The 19,019-nt window shown below is 42.0% G+C and overlaps 1 protein-coding gene across 1 annotated transcript; it reads left to right on the top strand.

The window, feature by feature from the left end:
* Positions 1 to 5,732: 5,732 nt before the first annotated feature.
* tuft1a (tuftelin 1a) lies at positions 5,733 to 18,328 on the top strand. Its single transcript, XM_084358091.1, has 12 exons — positions 5,733 to 5,939; positions 12,432 to 12,509; positions 13,502 to 13,603; positions 13,694 to 13,780; positions 14,053 to 14,103; positions 14,220 to 14,306; positions 15,963 to 16,073; positions 16,185 to 16,408; positions 16,537 to 16,642; positions 16,748 to 16,831; positions 17,021 to 17,115; positions 17,348 to 18,328. The coding sequence occupies exons 1-12, from the start codon at positions 5,880 to 5,882 to the stop codon at positions 17,418 to 17,420; spliced, it is 1,158 nt and encodes a 385-aa protein (XP_084214217.1). The 5' UTR covers positions 5,733 to 5,879; the 3' UTR covers positions 17,421 to 18,328.
* The last annotated feature ends 691 nt before the right edge of the window (positions 18,329 to 19,019 follow it).

The raw sequence follows: 19,019 nt of genomic DNA on the forward strand, positions 1-19,019 counted from the left end.
ATGTATCTTTAAGGATCATGCAGGGCAGAAATCAACTGAGCTGATGTTAATGGAGAAGACTTGCATTCCACTTTACATACAATCATACATGCAGAAATATATAAGCCCCTTTCTTCACCTTGACAGAGGCTGTGAAAACACTAAACAGCCCACCTGCCACACCCCTGATTGATCTAAGACAGATTAATAATGTCAGTTTGTTAAGCTTCAATTGTGTAATCAAGATTAAGTTTTGCGCTGCCACAGAGAGCCGTCTGTTTGGTTTGCACTGTGGGCAGTGATGGACGGTTTGTTAGTGGAGCGCCACAGGTTGAGGCATGATAGGAATGTGAGGGGTCAGCCGAGATCAGCTTCAAGGAAACTTCTACAGTGATTTTATGTTTCTAAAATAGAGTCTGACATCAGGAGGTAATCCCGTTTGAAACACCTGCGACTGTTGATCCAACTGATCTCTAAATCTCAGGAAAGATCTCTGGGAATAAATCCACATCTTTATGCTTAATGCCAAAACATTTTTATGACTCCAGACAGTTGTTTTTCATACATTCGACGAGGAGATGAAAGTCAGCACCCTGGAGGGAAACTTCGGCACCTCCTCTGGCACTCGTAACAAGGCTGCGCTGAGACCCCACAGTGGCGTCTCAGAAGTGTTCAGGCCTCTTGCTGATTTTAACTTATTTCCCCTCCTGTGGTGCTATTGTGTAACTGATCTTCAAAAGACCCTGATAAAAGACCTTTTCCTCTCAGTTCCCAGGAATTGATCTATAAATTCTTCACTTGAAACAAATTTGCTGGCATGAAGTCACACCTTGCTGAACAGATGCTTCCATGATACTCCACCTCCCATCCAGTGTAACCAAACCTGTACTGTGCCAACATGTCGTGTGGACTATACCTGTTTTGAAACTATGAGTCGGCATACTTTCCATACTTTCCGTGGGTGGGATTGGGTTTCCATAAAATTCCAGCTTTCCAGAGAGCTGGTGTGCTAACCGCTGGGCGTGTTTTCTATTGCATATGAGCCCCAACGCAATAATATTTTTCCATCTGTGCTCCACATGTGGACATACAAGTCTTTCAGGCCTGGATTAGCTCAGATACAATGGGAAATGTTTTTTCAGTTGTTATGTAATGAATGATATTAAGAGATAAGGAGTGGGGAAAAGACTGTCATTATTTGTATATGTCAGTGCTTTTAATATCTTTGTGATTAACAGCATGTGATTGTCAGGACAGAGGTCAGGATTTTAGACAACGCAAAGATGTAATATGTAACATGTCTGCAGTGAAATGTCTGAAAGCGACTAGATTTTCGTTTTATATTTTGTTGAGTTGTGTACATTATCCTTACCGTCTCCAGCAATCGTAACACTGCATTTCATTCAGTCGCCTGTCACTGACTTAAGGGGAAAGACCTGAGGAGCGATGGAAGTCGGCGAACAAGACCGAACATGGCGTAGACAAAACTTTAAATCCTTACCTAATCCCTGAAGATGTCTACCTGAGTCACGAAGATAGTTTTTCGTCAACAATGGTGTTTGTTTAACAATGAAGACACAAACTCCTATGATCCCATGTTACTCATGTCTTTTGTTTTGTGGTGATAAGGAGAACCCTTGCAGAAGAAATTACATACCGTGTGTTCAAAATGTGGATTTAACTTAATTGGAGAGGTTTTACTTTGTGCAACTAACTAAATTCAAAACAATATGAATATCAATGTGACTTTCTGAAAGCTCTGTGCTGCCAGGGATTGAATTCTTGTGGAAAATTTAGTCAAACTGAAATCAAATGAAAACACCCTGTTCCAGATAAAAAACAGAGGACTTGACCTCACTGTCATCACTGGTAGGTTTGGCTCCGATGATCACAGAGGAGTGGAAATAATGACCTTTCACTGTAAGGTTCACTTTGCTAAATTAGAGTACATGACTGCATTTATAAATAGTGTCATCATTGTTTTGAGAACATCGTTGTATCACCGCACACTGACTCAGTGTCACCCAGTGCACTTTTAACCCTTGACCATTTACTTTACACACAACCAAGATATGGTCTGATATGTTCCTGTTTATTGGTCAGCGTTCTGTTGTTCAGGTGATCTGAGTGGATTTTAATGGCTCCACTCAGACAAAAGCAAAGGAAACTTCATTGTTATCATTAATTAGTTTATCTAAAATATTTCACACAGCCTTTTCTTATGTGTGATTTCAGTTTTGATTTCTATTTGCAGTTAAAGTAAGTAATTGTGAAATAAAAGATATTTCATCCGTTTTTATGTACAAGAACATTGTGTGAAACTTAAAAACAAAACATTTTACAAACGATATAAACAAGACATGATTTAAATGTCCAGTTTGTAGGATTTAGAAGCATCTAGCTGCGTGGCTGCAGATGGCAGCTGGTAAGGCTGCTTAGCAGGTGACTGCTGTTTGAGTCTGCATTTCAACACTTGTAAGTGTGAAACCACAGGATGTTTTTAAGGAGCCAGCCATGATTGTGACGGGATGTTGGGCCATCTACAGCTGTGCTTGTGGCAACAAAACCAGTACTTTAACTAGACCCCTGGACATCTCCAGACATGTTTGTGGTGACAGAACCAGGTAATTTTTTTCCCCAAAAATAGATGTTTTCCAAACCTTAACTGAGTGGCCTTTGTGCCTAAACCTAACCTAACCATCAGCACAGTATTTTGACAAAAGAAAAATGCAAAACTGAACCTGAGGAAACGTAACGTTTGAACTGATCCGTGGTTTTGCAAAAAGTTTGTCAACATTTATTCTGGCGATTGGGTTGTGTAGATAAAGAAGGCTCGTTCTTGGGTAACGAAAACACAAAGAGTCTTACTTTCAGGTAATTATAGATTCATGATAACATGATTATGAATATCATATTCTGTTTCATACAAAGCCCTTTAAATCCTACACACTGGACCTTTAACAATTAACTAATGGTCTTATTAAAAGAAACTAAAAGTTACACAACATGCTGTGCACTTTTTGTAAAAGTAGCTTTTATCTGCTCATTGGGGTGGTGGTGTAACGTCTTTCCCTGCTGGATTCTCTTCTTGCTGACTTGTGTTTTTAAGACCTGACACACTGCAACAGACTGTTGTGGCTCTATCAGGTTAAGTACGACTAATCTTTCAACAAGATATTATCTCTCAAAGTGTGCCCGACCGACGACCGTTGAAGTCACATCAGAAGAGACGGAGTGAGCGGCAGGATTCTGACTCACACTATAGTCTCAGACGTGGATGTATGTAAACAGCCCTCATACGTGTCTGCTGTCTGATCGGAGGATCAGTCTGTCTGACTGTGGTCAGTGATGTTAACACATAATTATGGCTCATATCACGGCTCAGTATCTGGGACACATGATGACATACGGCAGGTAAGGTTTAGGTGTGTTTGTTAGTGTTCGTGTGGGATTACCTCATTCCTAATGTTAAATCAACCATTAAAACAATAACACCCACTCTCTGCATTCCTGGTTAGTGAGCTATTAGGTCAGAGTTGGCTTGTAATATTTACCTATTAAATACTCAGATCATTTCTGTGTGCGCTTGTTGTTTCTGCTCCTGGCTCACATTCACTTAGCTTCATCCCCTGTATGCCACCATGAGCTGTTGTTTGCTCCTCAACAGCCATTAATGCCATTAGTCTTTATCCAATTTGAGGTCTGTGCCGGCCTCAGCTGCTGCTGCTGCAGTCAGCTGAATGCCAGCAGAGAAACTGTCGCTCTGTTAAGAGGGTTTTATCATCTCGCTCCTGTTGTTTAACCTCAGTCAACTCTGGAAATATGTTGCATATTGAAATAAACAGATTAAATGCCTGCTGAGGTTTTTTCAGTTTAACTCCTTTGTTAAACCCTTTGAGATAAATATGTGGTTTGTGATTTTGTGCTGATATAAATAAAATTGACTTTACTTTATCGGTCACATTGATCTAGTCTGCATTATTTTTTGTTAAACTTGCATTGTCCTTTTTGCGGTTATGTAGTTGTAAGTACAGACTGGACTGAAGAGTCTGTGCTGGATTAACCACACAACAATAAGCAACTTTGTTTTCTGTGATGACTTGTCGCAAGTAATGTCAAGGTCTCTGCAAATGTGTTGTCACCACATGAAATGAACGCCAGTTGCTTTACTGAGATCTGCCTTTAACCCAGTGGCTGTGAAGAGATAACAGGGAGGGCTGCCATCACACGGATGTGTTTTGTTTTACGTCAATCAAAGTGCTGGATATGATGGAAACTGGAGCAGCTGAAATAACTAACATCTGACACACTGTGCAGCACTCCCAATGATACAGGTCAGGAGACCGTGGTAATCATTTGGCCACACTCGGAGACAGCAAAAAAAGAAGAAAAAAAGCAGCATACCACTGAATCAAGCAAAGGGGAGCCAATTAAAATGTTTATTTTTTAAGTTAACTGGTGCTTTGCTAAATCAAAATTGCAAGCAACCCCTCAACATTGGTAACATGTCCCAAAATGTCCCTCACAAACATACAATTTGTCCCACATTTGGTTTGTTGGGATGTGGTCACTGTATTTTATACAACCATCATTAATAAATGATAAACAAATGGTTAATTAAACTTTAGTCAAGAGTTCTTTCACTGTAATCAAACAATGAAATGTTTTATAAATCATTTATTAGGCAATTATTTATTGTAAAGTTTCAAGTAATGTTTATAATGTTTATAATAAATGGTTTAGAAACCATTTCATTGTTCGTTAACACTCAAATATCTGTTCACTAAAGTTTAATTAAAGGTCCCGTGTGTAGGATTTAGTGGTAACTAGCAATGAGGATGCAGATTGCAACCAACAACATACCAAGACCTTCCACAGAGGCAGCAGCTGTGTTTCCTTAAAGCATTTTTATGCACATTTTTAAAAATTTGAAAAAACTTCCTTGAGGCGTGACGTAGCCATGTAGCCTAGGCTGTGTCATCCTCTGATCATCCTCATTCTTTTCAAACAGTGTATAAAAAAGTTCGCTTAAAATTCACTTGACATTTTATCAAAACATGTCTACTGCCTGGTTTGTCCTTTCTGGGCTACTGTAGAAACATGGCAGAGAGAATTGGCGGACTCTAAAATGAGGAAGACTCAATGATTCTTATTTACAGGTGATTATACACTAATGAAAACATCATAAATATTATTTTATTCCATCCTATGCGCTGCACCTTTGACTATAAATGTGAAAAAAATCAATAAAACACCTTTGAAGTCTCTTAAATCACTGAATTTAATACCTTGCTCTCCACTGCTTTGTGAGGTAACAGGAGACACTTCTTAAACAGGTTCAGTCAGGGGTTAAACCTTGGGAATGAATAATTCATTGGTAAACTGAGCGGTGTACTGTAGCGGCAGCCTTTAGTCCAACAAGTGATGGTCAGTCCAGTGTTTACTAACTCTGTGTGCTTTAATAACACCTCCGTCATGTGATGATCCTCATGTAAAGTGTCTGGAGGTTATTGTCCCCGCAGAGAGGCAGCAGGTACCTCCACCTCCACCTCCACCTGACCCTCCACCTGACCCTCCCCTCACAGCTATTCCCGCTCTGCCCAGCAGCTCCCTACTCCCCTATTTGGCCGTTTCGGTCGGTGTGTGGGCGGGACTGTGTGTGTGTGTGTGTGTGTGTGTCGCTCACGCCCATCAGTGACGTCATGAGAAAAGTTCCTACAATGAGCCGAGAGGCAGAAAGAGGTGGGAGCACACACACATGAACACACACAGGTCTGCACACCGGCCTGAGGAGTGATAACAGCAGCAGCTACCGAGGAGAGAAGTTCCTCTAACGGACCAGACTACAACTATTTATTGATTATTTATTGTGTGGAGTATTTATTACACTAACATCCAAGATGAACGGAGGGACGAGGAGCCTGTGCACGTTTGAGGACATCAGAAGTCAAGAGCAAGTGGTAAGTTACTCGATGTTATTCATTCATCATGGTCGGATTTCTTACTTCTGTCCACTTTACTTCCTGTATAAATGCATTATGGGAAAAAGAGGCGATTTTATGAAGCAATTTTAACTTTTGAAGTCTCTCAGTTTCTTCCTGACTCCTCTCGGTTGTGTGAGCTGCATCTTTCAGCCTTCGTCTGCTCTAAGTGGTGTTTTAACTATTAAAGGGGCAGTATGTAGTTTTGGAGAAGAAATCCAAACCCAGAATTTTAATCTTTACAGTATTAATATTAGAGATTATTTTCATTATTGATTAATTATTATTGACTAATTAAAATGAAAATAAAAGTCAACGTAATGTCATCAGAAGCTAAAAGATATTCACTACAGCCCGATCAATATATCGCAGGCTGATATTCGATTGGTAAATGTTGTCCAATATGCACCGATATGAAACTTTTTTTAGCGATTATAACAGAAAAAGGTGCTTGGGGTAATCTGTAAATATTAAATTCTCAGTGAAGTGTACTGTACTGATGTAACTTTCAGACAGTGAAGTTTATTGTTAAACCGTAAATATAATTGCCAGAATAAAAGATGGCAAAGAAGAAGGTAGATGACCTAAAGTTTTTTAATTTTTCTGTTCTCCTTAAAGGAGCGCTACGTAGCTTTGGAGAACAAATTCAAATGTTTAATATCACTATATAATACTTTTAAATTTTAATATTTGCAATATTCATGAGGTAATAATACAAGCTTAGAAATATTTGTGTTTTTTGTAACTAAATAAACAAACTGTTCTTAGTGTAAAATAAGGTCCTCAGAACACAGTTTGAAGGCTAGAAAGGTGGCAGGGTCCGCCACATATAAACATCGTCCTTTAAGGTCAGTTTGTTTATTCATATTATTCAGTCATGACAACAAAGAGTTTATTTATTTAGTTTGTTTAGGCATCAAAAAATCAGTAAATTAAGATCTTTTTCATCTGATTTACATTTCTTCTCCAAAACTACATAGTGCACCTTTAAGTCTCTGGTCTTGTACTAATTAAAGTATTAGCCCCTACCTCCTCCCCCAAAGCCCCATCACACACACACAGACACACACACACACAGACATAAGTGCAGCAGCTCAGAATTAGTCCAGATAACATCTGTGCCTGTCACCGGTGCCTTCTGCCCAAATCATCTGAAGGCTTACAGTTACAGTTGTGACAGTCAGTGAAGGCAGCTCAGGAAGCCAACCTGTGAAAGCTTTGCTCCTGCAGTATGTGCACCACCTGTGCGTGGATTTAACATCACACTTGCTTAATAAATGAGTGATCAGCAGCTCATGTCACGAACAGTAGATGGGCTTTATCCACCGGTTTAATCATTGACCTCACCTGAATAAGCAAACTGTTGACCTGTGCCGAGGTTTATAAGGTTGCGGGGCAACATGACACTTTCACCTTATCACCACAGCAGCAGCCTCCTGGGTTCATATCAGATGATTTTCTCTACAGAGGGTCGGCACAGTGAGCAGTCTGGTTGTAGAAAGTGAAATCTGAGTGTGATTAGAGCAGAATTTGAGAGCCAGACTAAGATCTGTGTCAAAAGTCCGGACCTAAATATCAGTTACTGTTGTGTAACCGTACAACTGCCAGAAAGGTAGAAGTGTACAAAGGGCAGCTCCACTTCCACGTAATAAACTGATTATTTGTGCTGAGGAATGTGTCATTAAGCAATAAGCGAAACTCTGCGTTTGTTTAATGTATCATACATTACATTTTAACACGCGACTGATAGCACATTTGCATCAGCTTCGCACAGAACACATATCCGTCTTTATCAAAGTCAAACTCAACAGTCAAATAGCCCCCAAACCGCGGTATTTACATATCTGATATGGTTCTTATTAAGGCGAAACAAAGCATCAGCGGTTTTTCACCTCGACGTGAGACAGTCCCTCATGACTGTGCAGGAAGATCATTAACAAAAGATGACAGCGTTCACTGTTTATCAGCTCTATAAAGAAACATGAGGAGGAGGAATGTGCCTGATGTAGCAGAAAAAGGCCTTCAGAGGTTTTTTTTGTTGTTTTGTTGATAAGTGGGTTTCCTGTAACTGAGATGATGTGATCTGGAGTATAAAACAGGAGGAAATCCAGGCCGGGCTTTAAAACAAAATGTCCTATAAAGTCTATAACAGTGACACAAATTCTGATTCTTCTGCTGTTATTTCGAAACTAATTTAAACTTGTGACACGACTTCCTCCTCCTGAAACGTCAGCGTGTTAAGTAAGTGTTTTTTTTCCCATGACGGCGATTTTTGAATAATGCCACAGTTGTCCTTCCAGGCAGACGTTTAGTTTCCCCGAGTTGTGTGACTTCACACATTCCCACTGTCTTGCCTCATCCTCAATCATCGTCGTCAGGAGTTTCTGACGTTACTGCCTGGGAATGAGCCAAACATGACATATTTATATATGTATGTAGAGCAACGACTGGAATAGGCGGAGCACACCTGGTTCTGTCACACAGAGCAGTAAAAAAGAGCTGATTATTATTCACAGTGGGACGATTGTGTAAAGATTGGTTCTTCTTATTGACTGATGGCAGCGCTCTCTTCATGACTCAGCTCCGTGTTCCAGGACTAACTGTCGGCCGCCAGCGTTCGGGATCTCACGTGACCATAAAACACACGCAATCCTTCGGCAACACTTCACACCTCAGCTTGTCTCTTCTTGAAACTTTACTTAACCTTTAACTTAACCTTTAATTTGTACTGACTGCTGAGTGAAGCCCGAGCCTGACAGTCAGACCTGCAGCCAGACGTTCACTACCCTGGGGAGAACTGCAGCTCGATCCTCAAGGGTTTAATCCCAAAACAGGACATTAAGAATTATTTTGATTATTGATTAGTCCACGGTAAAGGAAAAATATATTACAACACCTCAGAGTTTAAACTTCAAATTGGTAATCAACTAATTGTTGCAGCTCAATAGTCGTATACTTCACCAGTACGTCCCGCTGAGGTTGGATATTGAACCTTAGTTCAATAGTTGGCCACCTCTTAGTTGAGAGGTGGCCAAAAAGTGTCCGTATCACTAAATTAAGTATCGAAACTTGGCACTGAATGCGTGAATACTTGTTTACTTGTTCTTTCTTCAAATATTTCCTGATCCATAACTTTGACATTCGACCTGTATTTCATTAAGTTCCTGTTCAGCCTCTTACTGAATGTTGAGACAACTTTAAACACGGATGTACTGAGGGGGTTTGGGAAGTTTTGCAGATGAAAAAAAAAAAACGTTTGTAGAAAACACGTGTATATATTCTAATTCCTTACGTAAGTAAGGTAGTGAAACTGGAAACGATGTATACCTGCTGTACCGGCCCTGGTCGGCTCACACCTGTTGCCTATAAAGCAGCTGGACGGGAGACAGAAGTGACATCTGTGCAGCAGGTATCTTAAAGCAGTGCATGAGAGGCAGAGAGTGATTTAATGCACGGTGAAGGACACACACACACACACACACACACACACACACACAAACACACACACAACTTCATGAGTAGATTTTTGTGGAATGCAGGTACTGAACCTGGAGGCACACGGCGGTGTTTTACTTTTTATGGCCGTGATACCTTCTCGACAGGTACTCTTTAAAAGTGTCTCGTAAAGGACATGTTGTTCTTCTGTTTATCAGCAACATTCCCAGGTTGATCGTCACTCCTCAGCTAATTTAACTCGGATGATTCCTGTTGCCAAAGTCCAAAACAAAAGCTCCCTCGTACCCTTTAAGCTTTTCACTCTGGCTGTATCCCGTGATCTTTTTGTGCCCATTGTCGGTGCACCCAGCAGCGTGGACGCCGTGTGTGTGTGTGCTCCGTTTCAGGTTTCTTCCCTGCTATAAAGGCAGTGTGTACTTTGGTTTACTGTGTGTATGTGTGTGTGTGTGAGAGAGGCTGTGTGTGTGTGCAGCGTTCGTCACTGTCCGTGAGCACATCCAACTGGTGCCTTTGTCTGTGTTCCCGGGAAGTCTAGTATTACAGGTTGTCTATGAAAGTGGCATTTTTTGTGTGTGTGTGTGGGTATAAAAAGAAAGCAGGCAGAGAGACCTGCGTGTAAATAGTGGATGGCAGAGCGAGGATTAGCTGAGTCTTTGTTTAGAAGGGCCAGAGAAGTTGTATAATGATGGATTCCTTCTGAACAAACCCTCTCCCTGTTCCTCCTTTCTCCCACGTCTCTCCGTCTTATTAGAGCTTTCAGGTAATCTGAGAGGAAATCATGCAGAACAAAAGGGGAATTTTTGGCTTTCTCTTTCACTTCTCTGAGTTTTGTTTCTCGTAGCTGGACCCCCACCCAAACTATTAGGCTATTTCCTCTGCCCTTTTTATTGTTCTGGTCGCCAGTTTTCTCTCTTATTTTCCTGATTTCTCCTGACGTTTTCACTCCCATCCATCCCCGTCCCTTGTCCTCCATTGCTGTGCTTCCTGAACAGATAACCAGATAATCATAAAGGCCTTCTGTAGTCTGCAGAACACATGGCTATTCTTCTATAACCTCTCACAGCTTTTTATCACGGCATTACGCAACACAACCCAGTTCGCTTCCCCTGTCTGGCTCATATCATGGCTGTTTTCTGTCCAGAGGGGGAGGTACAGCAGAATGATTGCTACTCTTACTGTAAACTGCAAAAAGTCAGAGTTTAAACTAGGGCTGTGACCAACTATTATTTACATTATTGACTGATTAGAAAGGAAAAAAAGTCAATGTAATGTCATCTGATGTCTTCTTTTGTCCAACTAACATTCAGAAAACAAAAGATATTCAATATATCGGGAGGCTGATATTCGATCGGTTTATGTTGTCCGATATGCACCGATGCTAAACTTTTTTTTAATATATTATAACAGAAAAAGGTGCTCGGGGTAATTTGTAATTGTTAAATTCCCAGTGAAGTTTACTGTTTCATTGCACTGATGTATCTGATGTAGCAAATCCTCACAGAATGACTGATTATTGCAATAGCTGCTGATTATTTTTCCTGTCTTCACCCTTGATTGTTGTTTGAATCAACAGTTCAAGGTCCATTTAGTTGCTTTAGCTTTGAATCACGCCACATGACTATTTATGTTTGAATTTCCACCACTTTAAAGGAAGAATGAGTGGGATTTTCCTGACAACAAAACAATGACTCACACTGTAGACTGAGACTCGTACAAAAATAACCCTTCTCGGTCATCACTTATGACCCACTAGAAGTGCCTGTGTTCTGCTGTGTTCGGGACATTTCTGGGTGTAAACCTTCGGGCAGTGGTGTTTAACCCCCAGCCAATAACAGCGCAGAGTGTGGGGGCGGAACGCTGTAAAAACGCAGCGACCAGGTGCCAGATCCTGCCACAAAACCTGCTCGTTTTAGCCTTTAAGTACTATTTTGTACATGTTGCCTTTAAGTCGAGCTTCACAGGGCAAACTCCATCTCCGAGTAAAGATCATGGGATATGATCAAAAGCTATTAAGTGGACTTTGCGGTACGATTGTTTAGCCAGCCGTCAAAACAGAGTCTTCTGCAGCCTAAACAGGACGTGCAAGGCCACTTACAGTACAGAAGCTGCAGGTCATGTTCCAAAGCAAACAATTAAAACTCTACAAAGGGTTAAATAGGTACAAACAAATCATGATGCACACACGCCCACTTCTGTGTAACTGGATGCATGTGTGCGTTTGCTTGTGGTTATCTTATTTCACCACAGTAAAGCGTTCCAGCCGTCTCCTCTTCGTGTGTTGCGTGTCTGAGAGCTGACATGAGTTGAGACGCCAGGAGGACGCAGTGAATGCTCACGGGAAAATAAACAGAACAAGATGTGGCGGCTGGACTGGAGTTATGCAATGTCTCTGACCTCCTCCCTCACATCCGCATACTTACGCTCGCACACACACTAAGTGGCTATCGCTTACGAGGGGGTTCCCTGTGCCGGACGGCAGACAACCAGTCACGTCCTGGCCCAGACTTTTCCTGTCGAAGTGCTTCTTCTCTTGGGGAAGTTTGTGTGTTTCTAACTTTTAAAGTGTTTTAAGTGCGTCGCATCTGTGCATTGTCTGTCTCCTCCCTCTCGTGCTGTTAACAAGCCAGATAGTTTATGGCTACTGTGAGGTTTCGTTGCCATGGAAATGTTCCGTCTCGCTTGACATTACATCTTCTGCCCACTTTCCCAGAAATCCAGCCGCCGCTTGCAATTGGCTCGCGAGCGCCCCGAGAGTTTCCGCCTATAGTCCCTGTGACGTACATAGCACACAATTTAAATCAAACAATCTGTCTCTGTGCAGCTGTGAAAAACTTTTGCTTTCTCTCTGACGCTCGTACCCCCTCTTTCCCTCCTGCGCCGAGTGTGACTCAGTCTCTCCTCCTCTTTTTTCACCCCTCTCCTCCCTCAAAGTAGTCCTCATCAGCCTCTCCATCACATAACGGTCTCTTTGTGGTTGGACTTCATCGTCTCCTCTCTTCTTTGGCTTTTTCTCAGGACGGGTGCAGGCGACTGCGGCTCACGCTGCACAACCAGAACCAGGCAGCTCAGAGCAGGGAGCAGTACAGGGACAAGGTAAGAGCTTCCTGAACCTGATAACCTGGTTATAATCTGGACTGTTACATCGGTGTAGGGAACAAGTGGTGGGAATCAGAGCTGTTGGAGGAAGAGGAGAATGATGGAAAGTTGCACTGTTTAAATGCATGTTTTAGGCAAAGTATTTATTTGAAGATGCTTTATTTAAAAAAAAAGCTTTCCGTCTTTAATGGATACGCTGGCTCAGATTTTTTTGTCAGTTCCAGCAGTGGCACTGTTTCCTTTATAGGTAAAGGTGCTCATCACTCGAGCCATATTTGGATCTGAAATTCCAGCCACTTAATCATCTCAGTGATCCTGAGGAATTGGCTCACAGCTACTGTGCATCTATCATATCACATTCCTACACGCAAGCCCTACGGAGGCACACACTGCTTGTAAACATGCCATAACTGGCATCTGCTTTTTATTAGCGTGGTTCCCACTCTGAGCGTCTCAAGACAACCATTGTTCTGCCAAAACCAGCGCCAAAGTTACAGGAAAAAATAAGAAAAAAAAAAAAAAAAAAGGGCCACCAGAGCAGCAGAGTTACATAACATCTCCCCACCTACTTCTGCCTCTCTCTGCTCATGGTTCTGACCAAAGACTGCCAAAGTAGCACCATATGTTTATGGGTCTCCTTCATAGTGATTATGGCTGAATGCTTCTGCCCCCTGATTATAGAGAGGCGCAGTCCTGTGGCACACAGATATGAAGTATATTCACTATAGTTTCAGTTTTGTCTCTCAGTAATTTAATTGCATCATTCGTGTCAGACGTTCCTGATGGATGTTTCATAATGATTAATAAATGGAAATACTACAGGCTTTCCTTCCCATTTTTGTGTTGCAATATTATCCAGAAACATGCTCCGACTCCTCCCCCGGTGTTAGCAAAACACAGTGACCTCACTAATGTGCGTATGATCCTTAGAAATGTATCCCACCCATCCTTCCTAGCTCATGCAACAACTCCTCTGCTCTCCCCTCCAGCCAGTCGGACGTGCGTTTGCACTGGTGCAGCCGGCCAGCGACAGGACATCTCTGACCCCCGAACCGGTCAAGTCTACAGAGGAGCAGGTGGAGGTTATCAAGGTGGGTGTGGCACATTTGCTGTTATTTTTGAAGACACCAGTGGTGTGTTTGTTTCGTGGTTCAACATCCGTGTCTCTCCTCCTGTTCCAGGTTTATCTGGAGGCGCGCAAACAAGAGCAGCACAAACACCAGCAGAGCCTGAAGATGCTGTCAGACGAAGTTTCACAGATACAGGAGGTCAGTCTCTGGACAGGACAGTATCTCTGCTCAGTTCTGACTGTCTCACTCACACACAAACACATGCCAACGCCAGACTGTCTCTGGATTATATAACAATTTGTATGTTTGCATCATGCAAATTCCTCCCACGTCTCTTCCAGACTTGTCCTTCTTCTCTGTCTGACTTGTTAATCATTTGACAGAGCCTGAAACACGCCATCGCTGAAATATTATAACATAAATATGTGAAGATATCTCCGTAACTCACGATTTGTCTGTATTTCACACAGGTGAGGTATTGCCTGAAGACACTGAGGGAGCAGATGGCAGCCAAAAACAAGGTAGGTCTATATCGAGCTGCTCACCATTGTTAACCTTACATCCTGTTTTGTCCTCCGCTGCTCTCGTCTCCATCTTTCACTCCTTCCTTGCTGACTTCCCCCTTTTCTTTTTCCAGCCGCTCACAAACGGATGGAAAGTCGGCGTCCCCTTCAGAAAGAGCAGCTCGTCTGCACCCAAGGCAGGAGCCAAAACTGACGCCCAGGTGAGCAGAATCTCACGTGCACGACCTCCATTCGAAGCTGTTTAGATACAATAGAAAGCATGAGTCTTTTCAGTAGGCGATGCATGTATCAAATCATAGCCGGAGTCTGTGTTTTCCTGTGGACAATGTGTGCCAGTGTGTGACGCATGTAAAGCGATCACCTCCCCGAGGCCCACCGGCAGAAGGAGGTGTAACAGAAATGTGATATAGGAGAAAAAGGAAGAAATAAAACTGAAAGCCAGAGAATTAAAAGCTCTTACAGCACCCAGGGGTGTTCGAAATTTGTGTGAGAGAGCCGTTCCAGCACACACTGTTCCTCTCCCCGGCCCTCCTCATTGTTCCCAGCATTCCACAGATGCCTCTCCTTTAATAGTTTTGTTGCTGTCTTTGAGCACTTTTAGCAACCGCAGCTATCTGCCTATCAGTAATGTTGTGTCTAAATGCAACAGAGCTGACAGGTCTGGCTGAATTGTTTTTGCGCCAATTATAGCGTTTATTTGTGAGTCACGATATGGCTTACTAGCTGAAGTGTTGCACCGGTGACGCACGCTGACGCGCCTGGTATGTTTGTGACAGCCAAACCCACTGAGCTCGAGCGCAACGAAAACATCACATTACATTATCTCATCATAAAAGTATCTCCCTCTCTATCTATGTTTTATTATTTTACAGCATTATATCAAAGCAGATTTAATGTGGCTTTCTGGTAACTGATTAACAGAAAAAGAAACATTATTGCAAAAACAGCTCTGTACAAAGTGATCTGAATGATTTACACATTTAAAATACAAAATACTTGTTTGCATAAGAATTCACCCTTCTAAGTCTTCTAAGCATCCTGGTTATGATCAGGTTTTATAGTATTAAGGTTATGTTTTGCACTTGTAGAGTAATCAGCTTGCCCTGGTTTCAGAAACTTGGTTAAGACCTGTTTTGAAAAACCTGAATATCCTACCTGGGAATAGAAACCAGGATACTATGGCATGTAAACACCTTAAAGGTGCAATATGTAAGAATTGGTCGCCTGTCAAATTCATACTCCAAACAAATAGGGGGCAGCATATCACTAGAGTCACTGCTAACTGTAGGTGCCCTTAGCTTGTTAGCTCAGTTAGCTGTGCAACTAGCAGTTCGGACTGGGAGCTGGGGGACCAGGGGAGTGTTGGTGTTTACACCGCTAGCACAGGAGCCTTGGACCAGGATGGATCACGGCTAGCTGGTTAGCATGCTAACTACATATTGCCCCTTTAAAGTTGCTGAGCAAACAAGACTCACCAGCAGGCATACAGTTAGAAACCTGACTACTGTTACTATCATGTGTACAGGGATATTAATAACCAGGTTATCACATTTCACGATAAAGTCATATCCTGAATATAATCAAAAACAGGATAAGGCTCAAAACCAGGATACTAACTCGCATGTAAACACACTCTGGGTATTGATTTAGCAGATGCGCCTTTGGCAGCTCTGAGTCAGCTTCACACATCTGGACAGTGCACTTTCTCCCACAAAAGCCACTCAAATTCAGTCAGGTCAGGTCGTGCCTTTTTCAACTTCAATCACACGTTCTCGATTGGATCGGAAGATTGTGACTACTCCAGGACACGACAAGAACTGTCTGCTTATCTAACGCTTCATTTTTTTCCCTATTAGGAAGCAGATGAAGAGGCAGAGAGAACCAAGCTGAGGGAAGTCAGTAAGCGCTTATATGCACAGCTGCAGGAAGCAGAGAAGAAACACCAAGAGGAGAGAGAGAGGCTGCAGGTAACGATCACATACAGAGCTTATTTTTACTTTCATTATGCATCATGAGGAGTGTACACCACATTTTTCATAAACTAAAATAATAAAGTGTTCTTTTGTTTTCTCCCCCAGGCTGAAGGCTGCATGCTGAGGGAGCATCTGAGCGAGCAGGAGGAGAAGCTGAAGACGGCAGAAGAAGTTAGCGAGAAGAAAGACAGGCGCATCGACGAGCTCCAGAGGTTGCTGGGAGGGATGGAGCAGGAGAGCGCCAGCCTGCGTGAGACAATCCGCAACCGCGAGGAGGAGCTCCGCGAGCTGCGCAAGATCAGAGAGGAGGGCCAGAAAGGGGAGCAGAGGTCCGTTAACTGAGAAACAGATTCTTTATCTTATCTCTCTTCTTATCATTTAGTGAGAATCAAATCAGGAGAGGTGTTTAATATTAACAGAATAAATAATTACCATAATTCTCTGTGTGGACTTTCAGGACTGAGCAGTTGGAGAAGGAGGTGGCTATTCTCAAAGAAAAGATCCACCATCTGGACGACATGCTGAAAAGCCAGCAAAGGAAAGTCAGACACATGATTGAACAGGTGAGAGGCGCATGTGTGAGGCTCTGTAGAGCAAACACCTCATCTCAGTGTTCATATTTGTGCAGGATTGGCTCAGTGTTTGACTGTGTGTTTGCTCATCTGCAGCTCCAGAACTCTCGCATGGTGATCCAGGAGAGGGACCGCGTGATCAGAGAGCTGGAGGAGAAAGTGGCGTTCTTGGAGGCTGAGGTGAGAACTGCTCATTGTCTTCTCCTATAATTATCTTTATGGCTTTTCTTTGGGATTTAGAACAAAGGGTCAAGGTTAAAGATCCGACTCAGCCTGATTTCTGCAGGGAAGTAGATGCAACCGCTGTCCGTTTGGTTGCCACTTTAATTGGTTTCATGTGAACTGACCTCTGACCACCTGTGTTTGCAGAACCGAGAGATGCATGATCAGATGGATTACTTCCTGGGAGGACAAAGGTCGAATTCCTACCTTTCATCAGAGCGCAACCCCCAGATTGTCTACAGGTAACTTATTTAGCTTTTCATCCACACAAATTGCACAAATTTGCAAGCCCTACAGGCAATTTTGGCTTTTATTTTAAATTGTATATCTCAGCTTGCAATTTACAGCTTTGGTGAAATTGGCCCCAAACATGCAAACACACACAGAAGCACACTCAAATGTCCACCTGTTCTACTGGTTTGGATGCTATTTCACTATAAAAACAACTAATTTATCTTCCTCTTGCCCCCGCAGTAAGCCGCTCAAGCCCTCGACCACGTCCAACAAACCACTCCCTTTCATCAAAGTCATCGAGATCAAGTCATGAAGCGACTGCGCGGAAGGAAGAGTTATTGACGGGAAGGCGTCAGAACCACCAAACCTTTTCAATGCAGACTGAAAACAAACACCACACGTGACGGCGTGAATGTTTGGGATGTGAGAGCTGAGCTTCCTGCTACGTCCTACATCAACACTTCCACTAACACGCATGAACCACAAACACTCTTGAAGGAATAATCTGTGTGGTGTTTTGCGGCACACACACACACACACACACACACACACACACACACTGATGCTTGCTGTGTGTCAGCTTGTAGTGTCAATACATAAAGTGTACTGATTGAGCTGATTTGAAGTTTTACATGTGTAATACTGTATGCAAGTGTTTCCTCGTCCTGCCCTGTTGATTGCTTTTCTAACCTTTGAGTTTATGACAGTGGTGTTGTTGTTGTCAAAACAGAACAGTTGGGCAAAGAGCAGAAAGTGGGTCACGACATTATGAAGTCTGTGTACAGTAATGTAGCAAACAAAGCTAAGCTAAAAGTTTCATGTAAAAATCGCTAACCAGATGATCTTCATCCATTAGTCACTCATCCATGACTCTGTTCACTTTGCTGAGTGAATGACGCTTTAAACATGTAAATACTGACTGCAACCTGTTTACGGTCAACATCACATGATGAAAATAGATGTTTTGTAGGCCCCAAACAACAATATGGCACTTAATGAAACTGTGAGGAAACAAAAATGTCAGTGGTGATGAAGATATTTGACATTTCACAGAAGTGTCTTTATTCTTCATGTTTCTTGTAAATCATTTCAGTTCCCTGTCATTGTGTATACAGTCACCTTGTTCTTGTACATAATATTAATGAATGTGATTTGATGTTTTAATTTCTAACAGCTTTCTTCTTTGTATTTATTTATATAAAATAAAACCTTTAGACAGACTGTGTGATAGATTTTTTATTAAGTAGATTCTGATCTATTATCCGTTTGTGGTTCTCAGAATAAATTATGAAAAAATAATGCTTGTTTTGACTTCTTCAAGTTACAGCACACTTACTTTTAAATAGATTGCTCTGAAGGTGGCGCCCTCTGCTGGCAGAGATGGCAAAAGTACACACATTCTTTACTCAAGTAGATGTACAGATACCTGTGTATTAAAAAAAACAAGTACAAGTACAGATTCAACTTTTTTACCAAAGTAAAAGTAAGACAGTACACAACCTGAAATGTACCAAAATATAAAAGTCAAAATTATCCCTCTGAAAGATATTTCTACCGGCCATTTCTGTGCAAAGCTAACGTGTCTGTCTGTTTCTGCCTTGTTACGTCCTTTACATCATTTCGTCTTACTAAGCCTGCCATGCCTGATCTGCACTTATAGGTTGAAATCAGTGTTGTAATGTTCTGAAGGGAGCGTTCAATGACGCAAAACAAAAACAAAAAAAATAGTATCAGTTTGTGTTACAATGTAGGAAGTAAAAGTAAAAAGTCTTCAGAAAAATAAATAATAAAGATACTTGAAAAATCGACTTAAGTACAGTAATAAAGTATTTGTACTTCATTACTTCCCATCTCTGTCTGCTGGACAGTATACACAGTAAAAGTCTTGCACTGACCACATCTAAGAACACTG

This window comes from Pagrus pagrus (assembly GCF_965226575.1).
Source record: "Pagrus pagrus genome assembly, chromosome: 7".
Lineage (NCBI taxonomy): Eukaryota > Metazoa > Chordata > Actinopteri > Spariformes > Sparidae > Pagrus > Pagrus pagrus.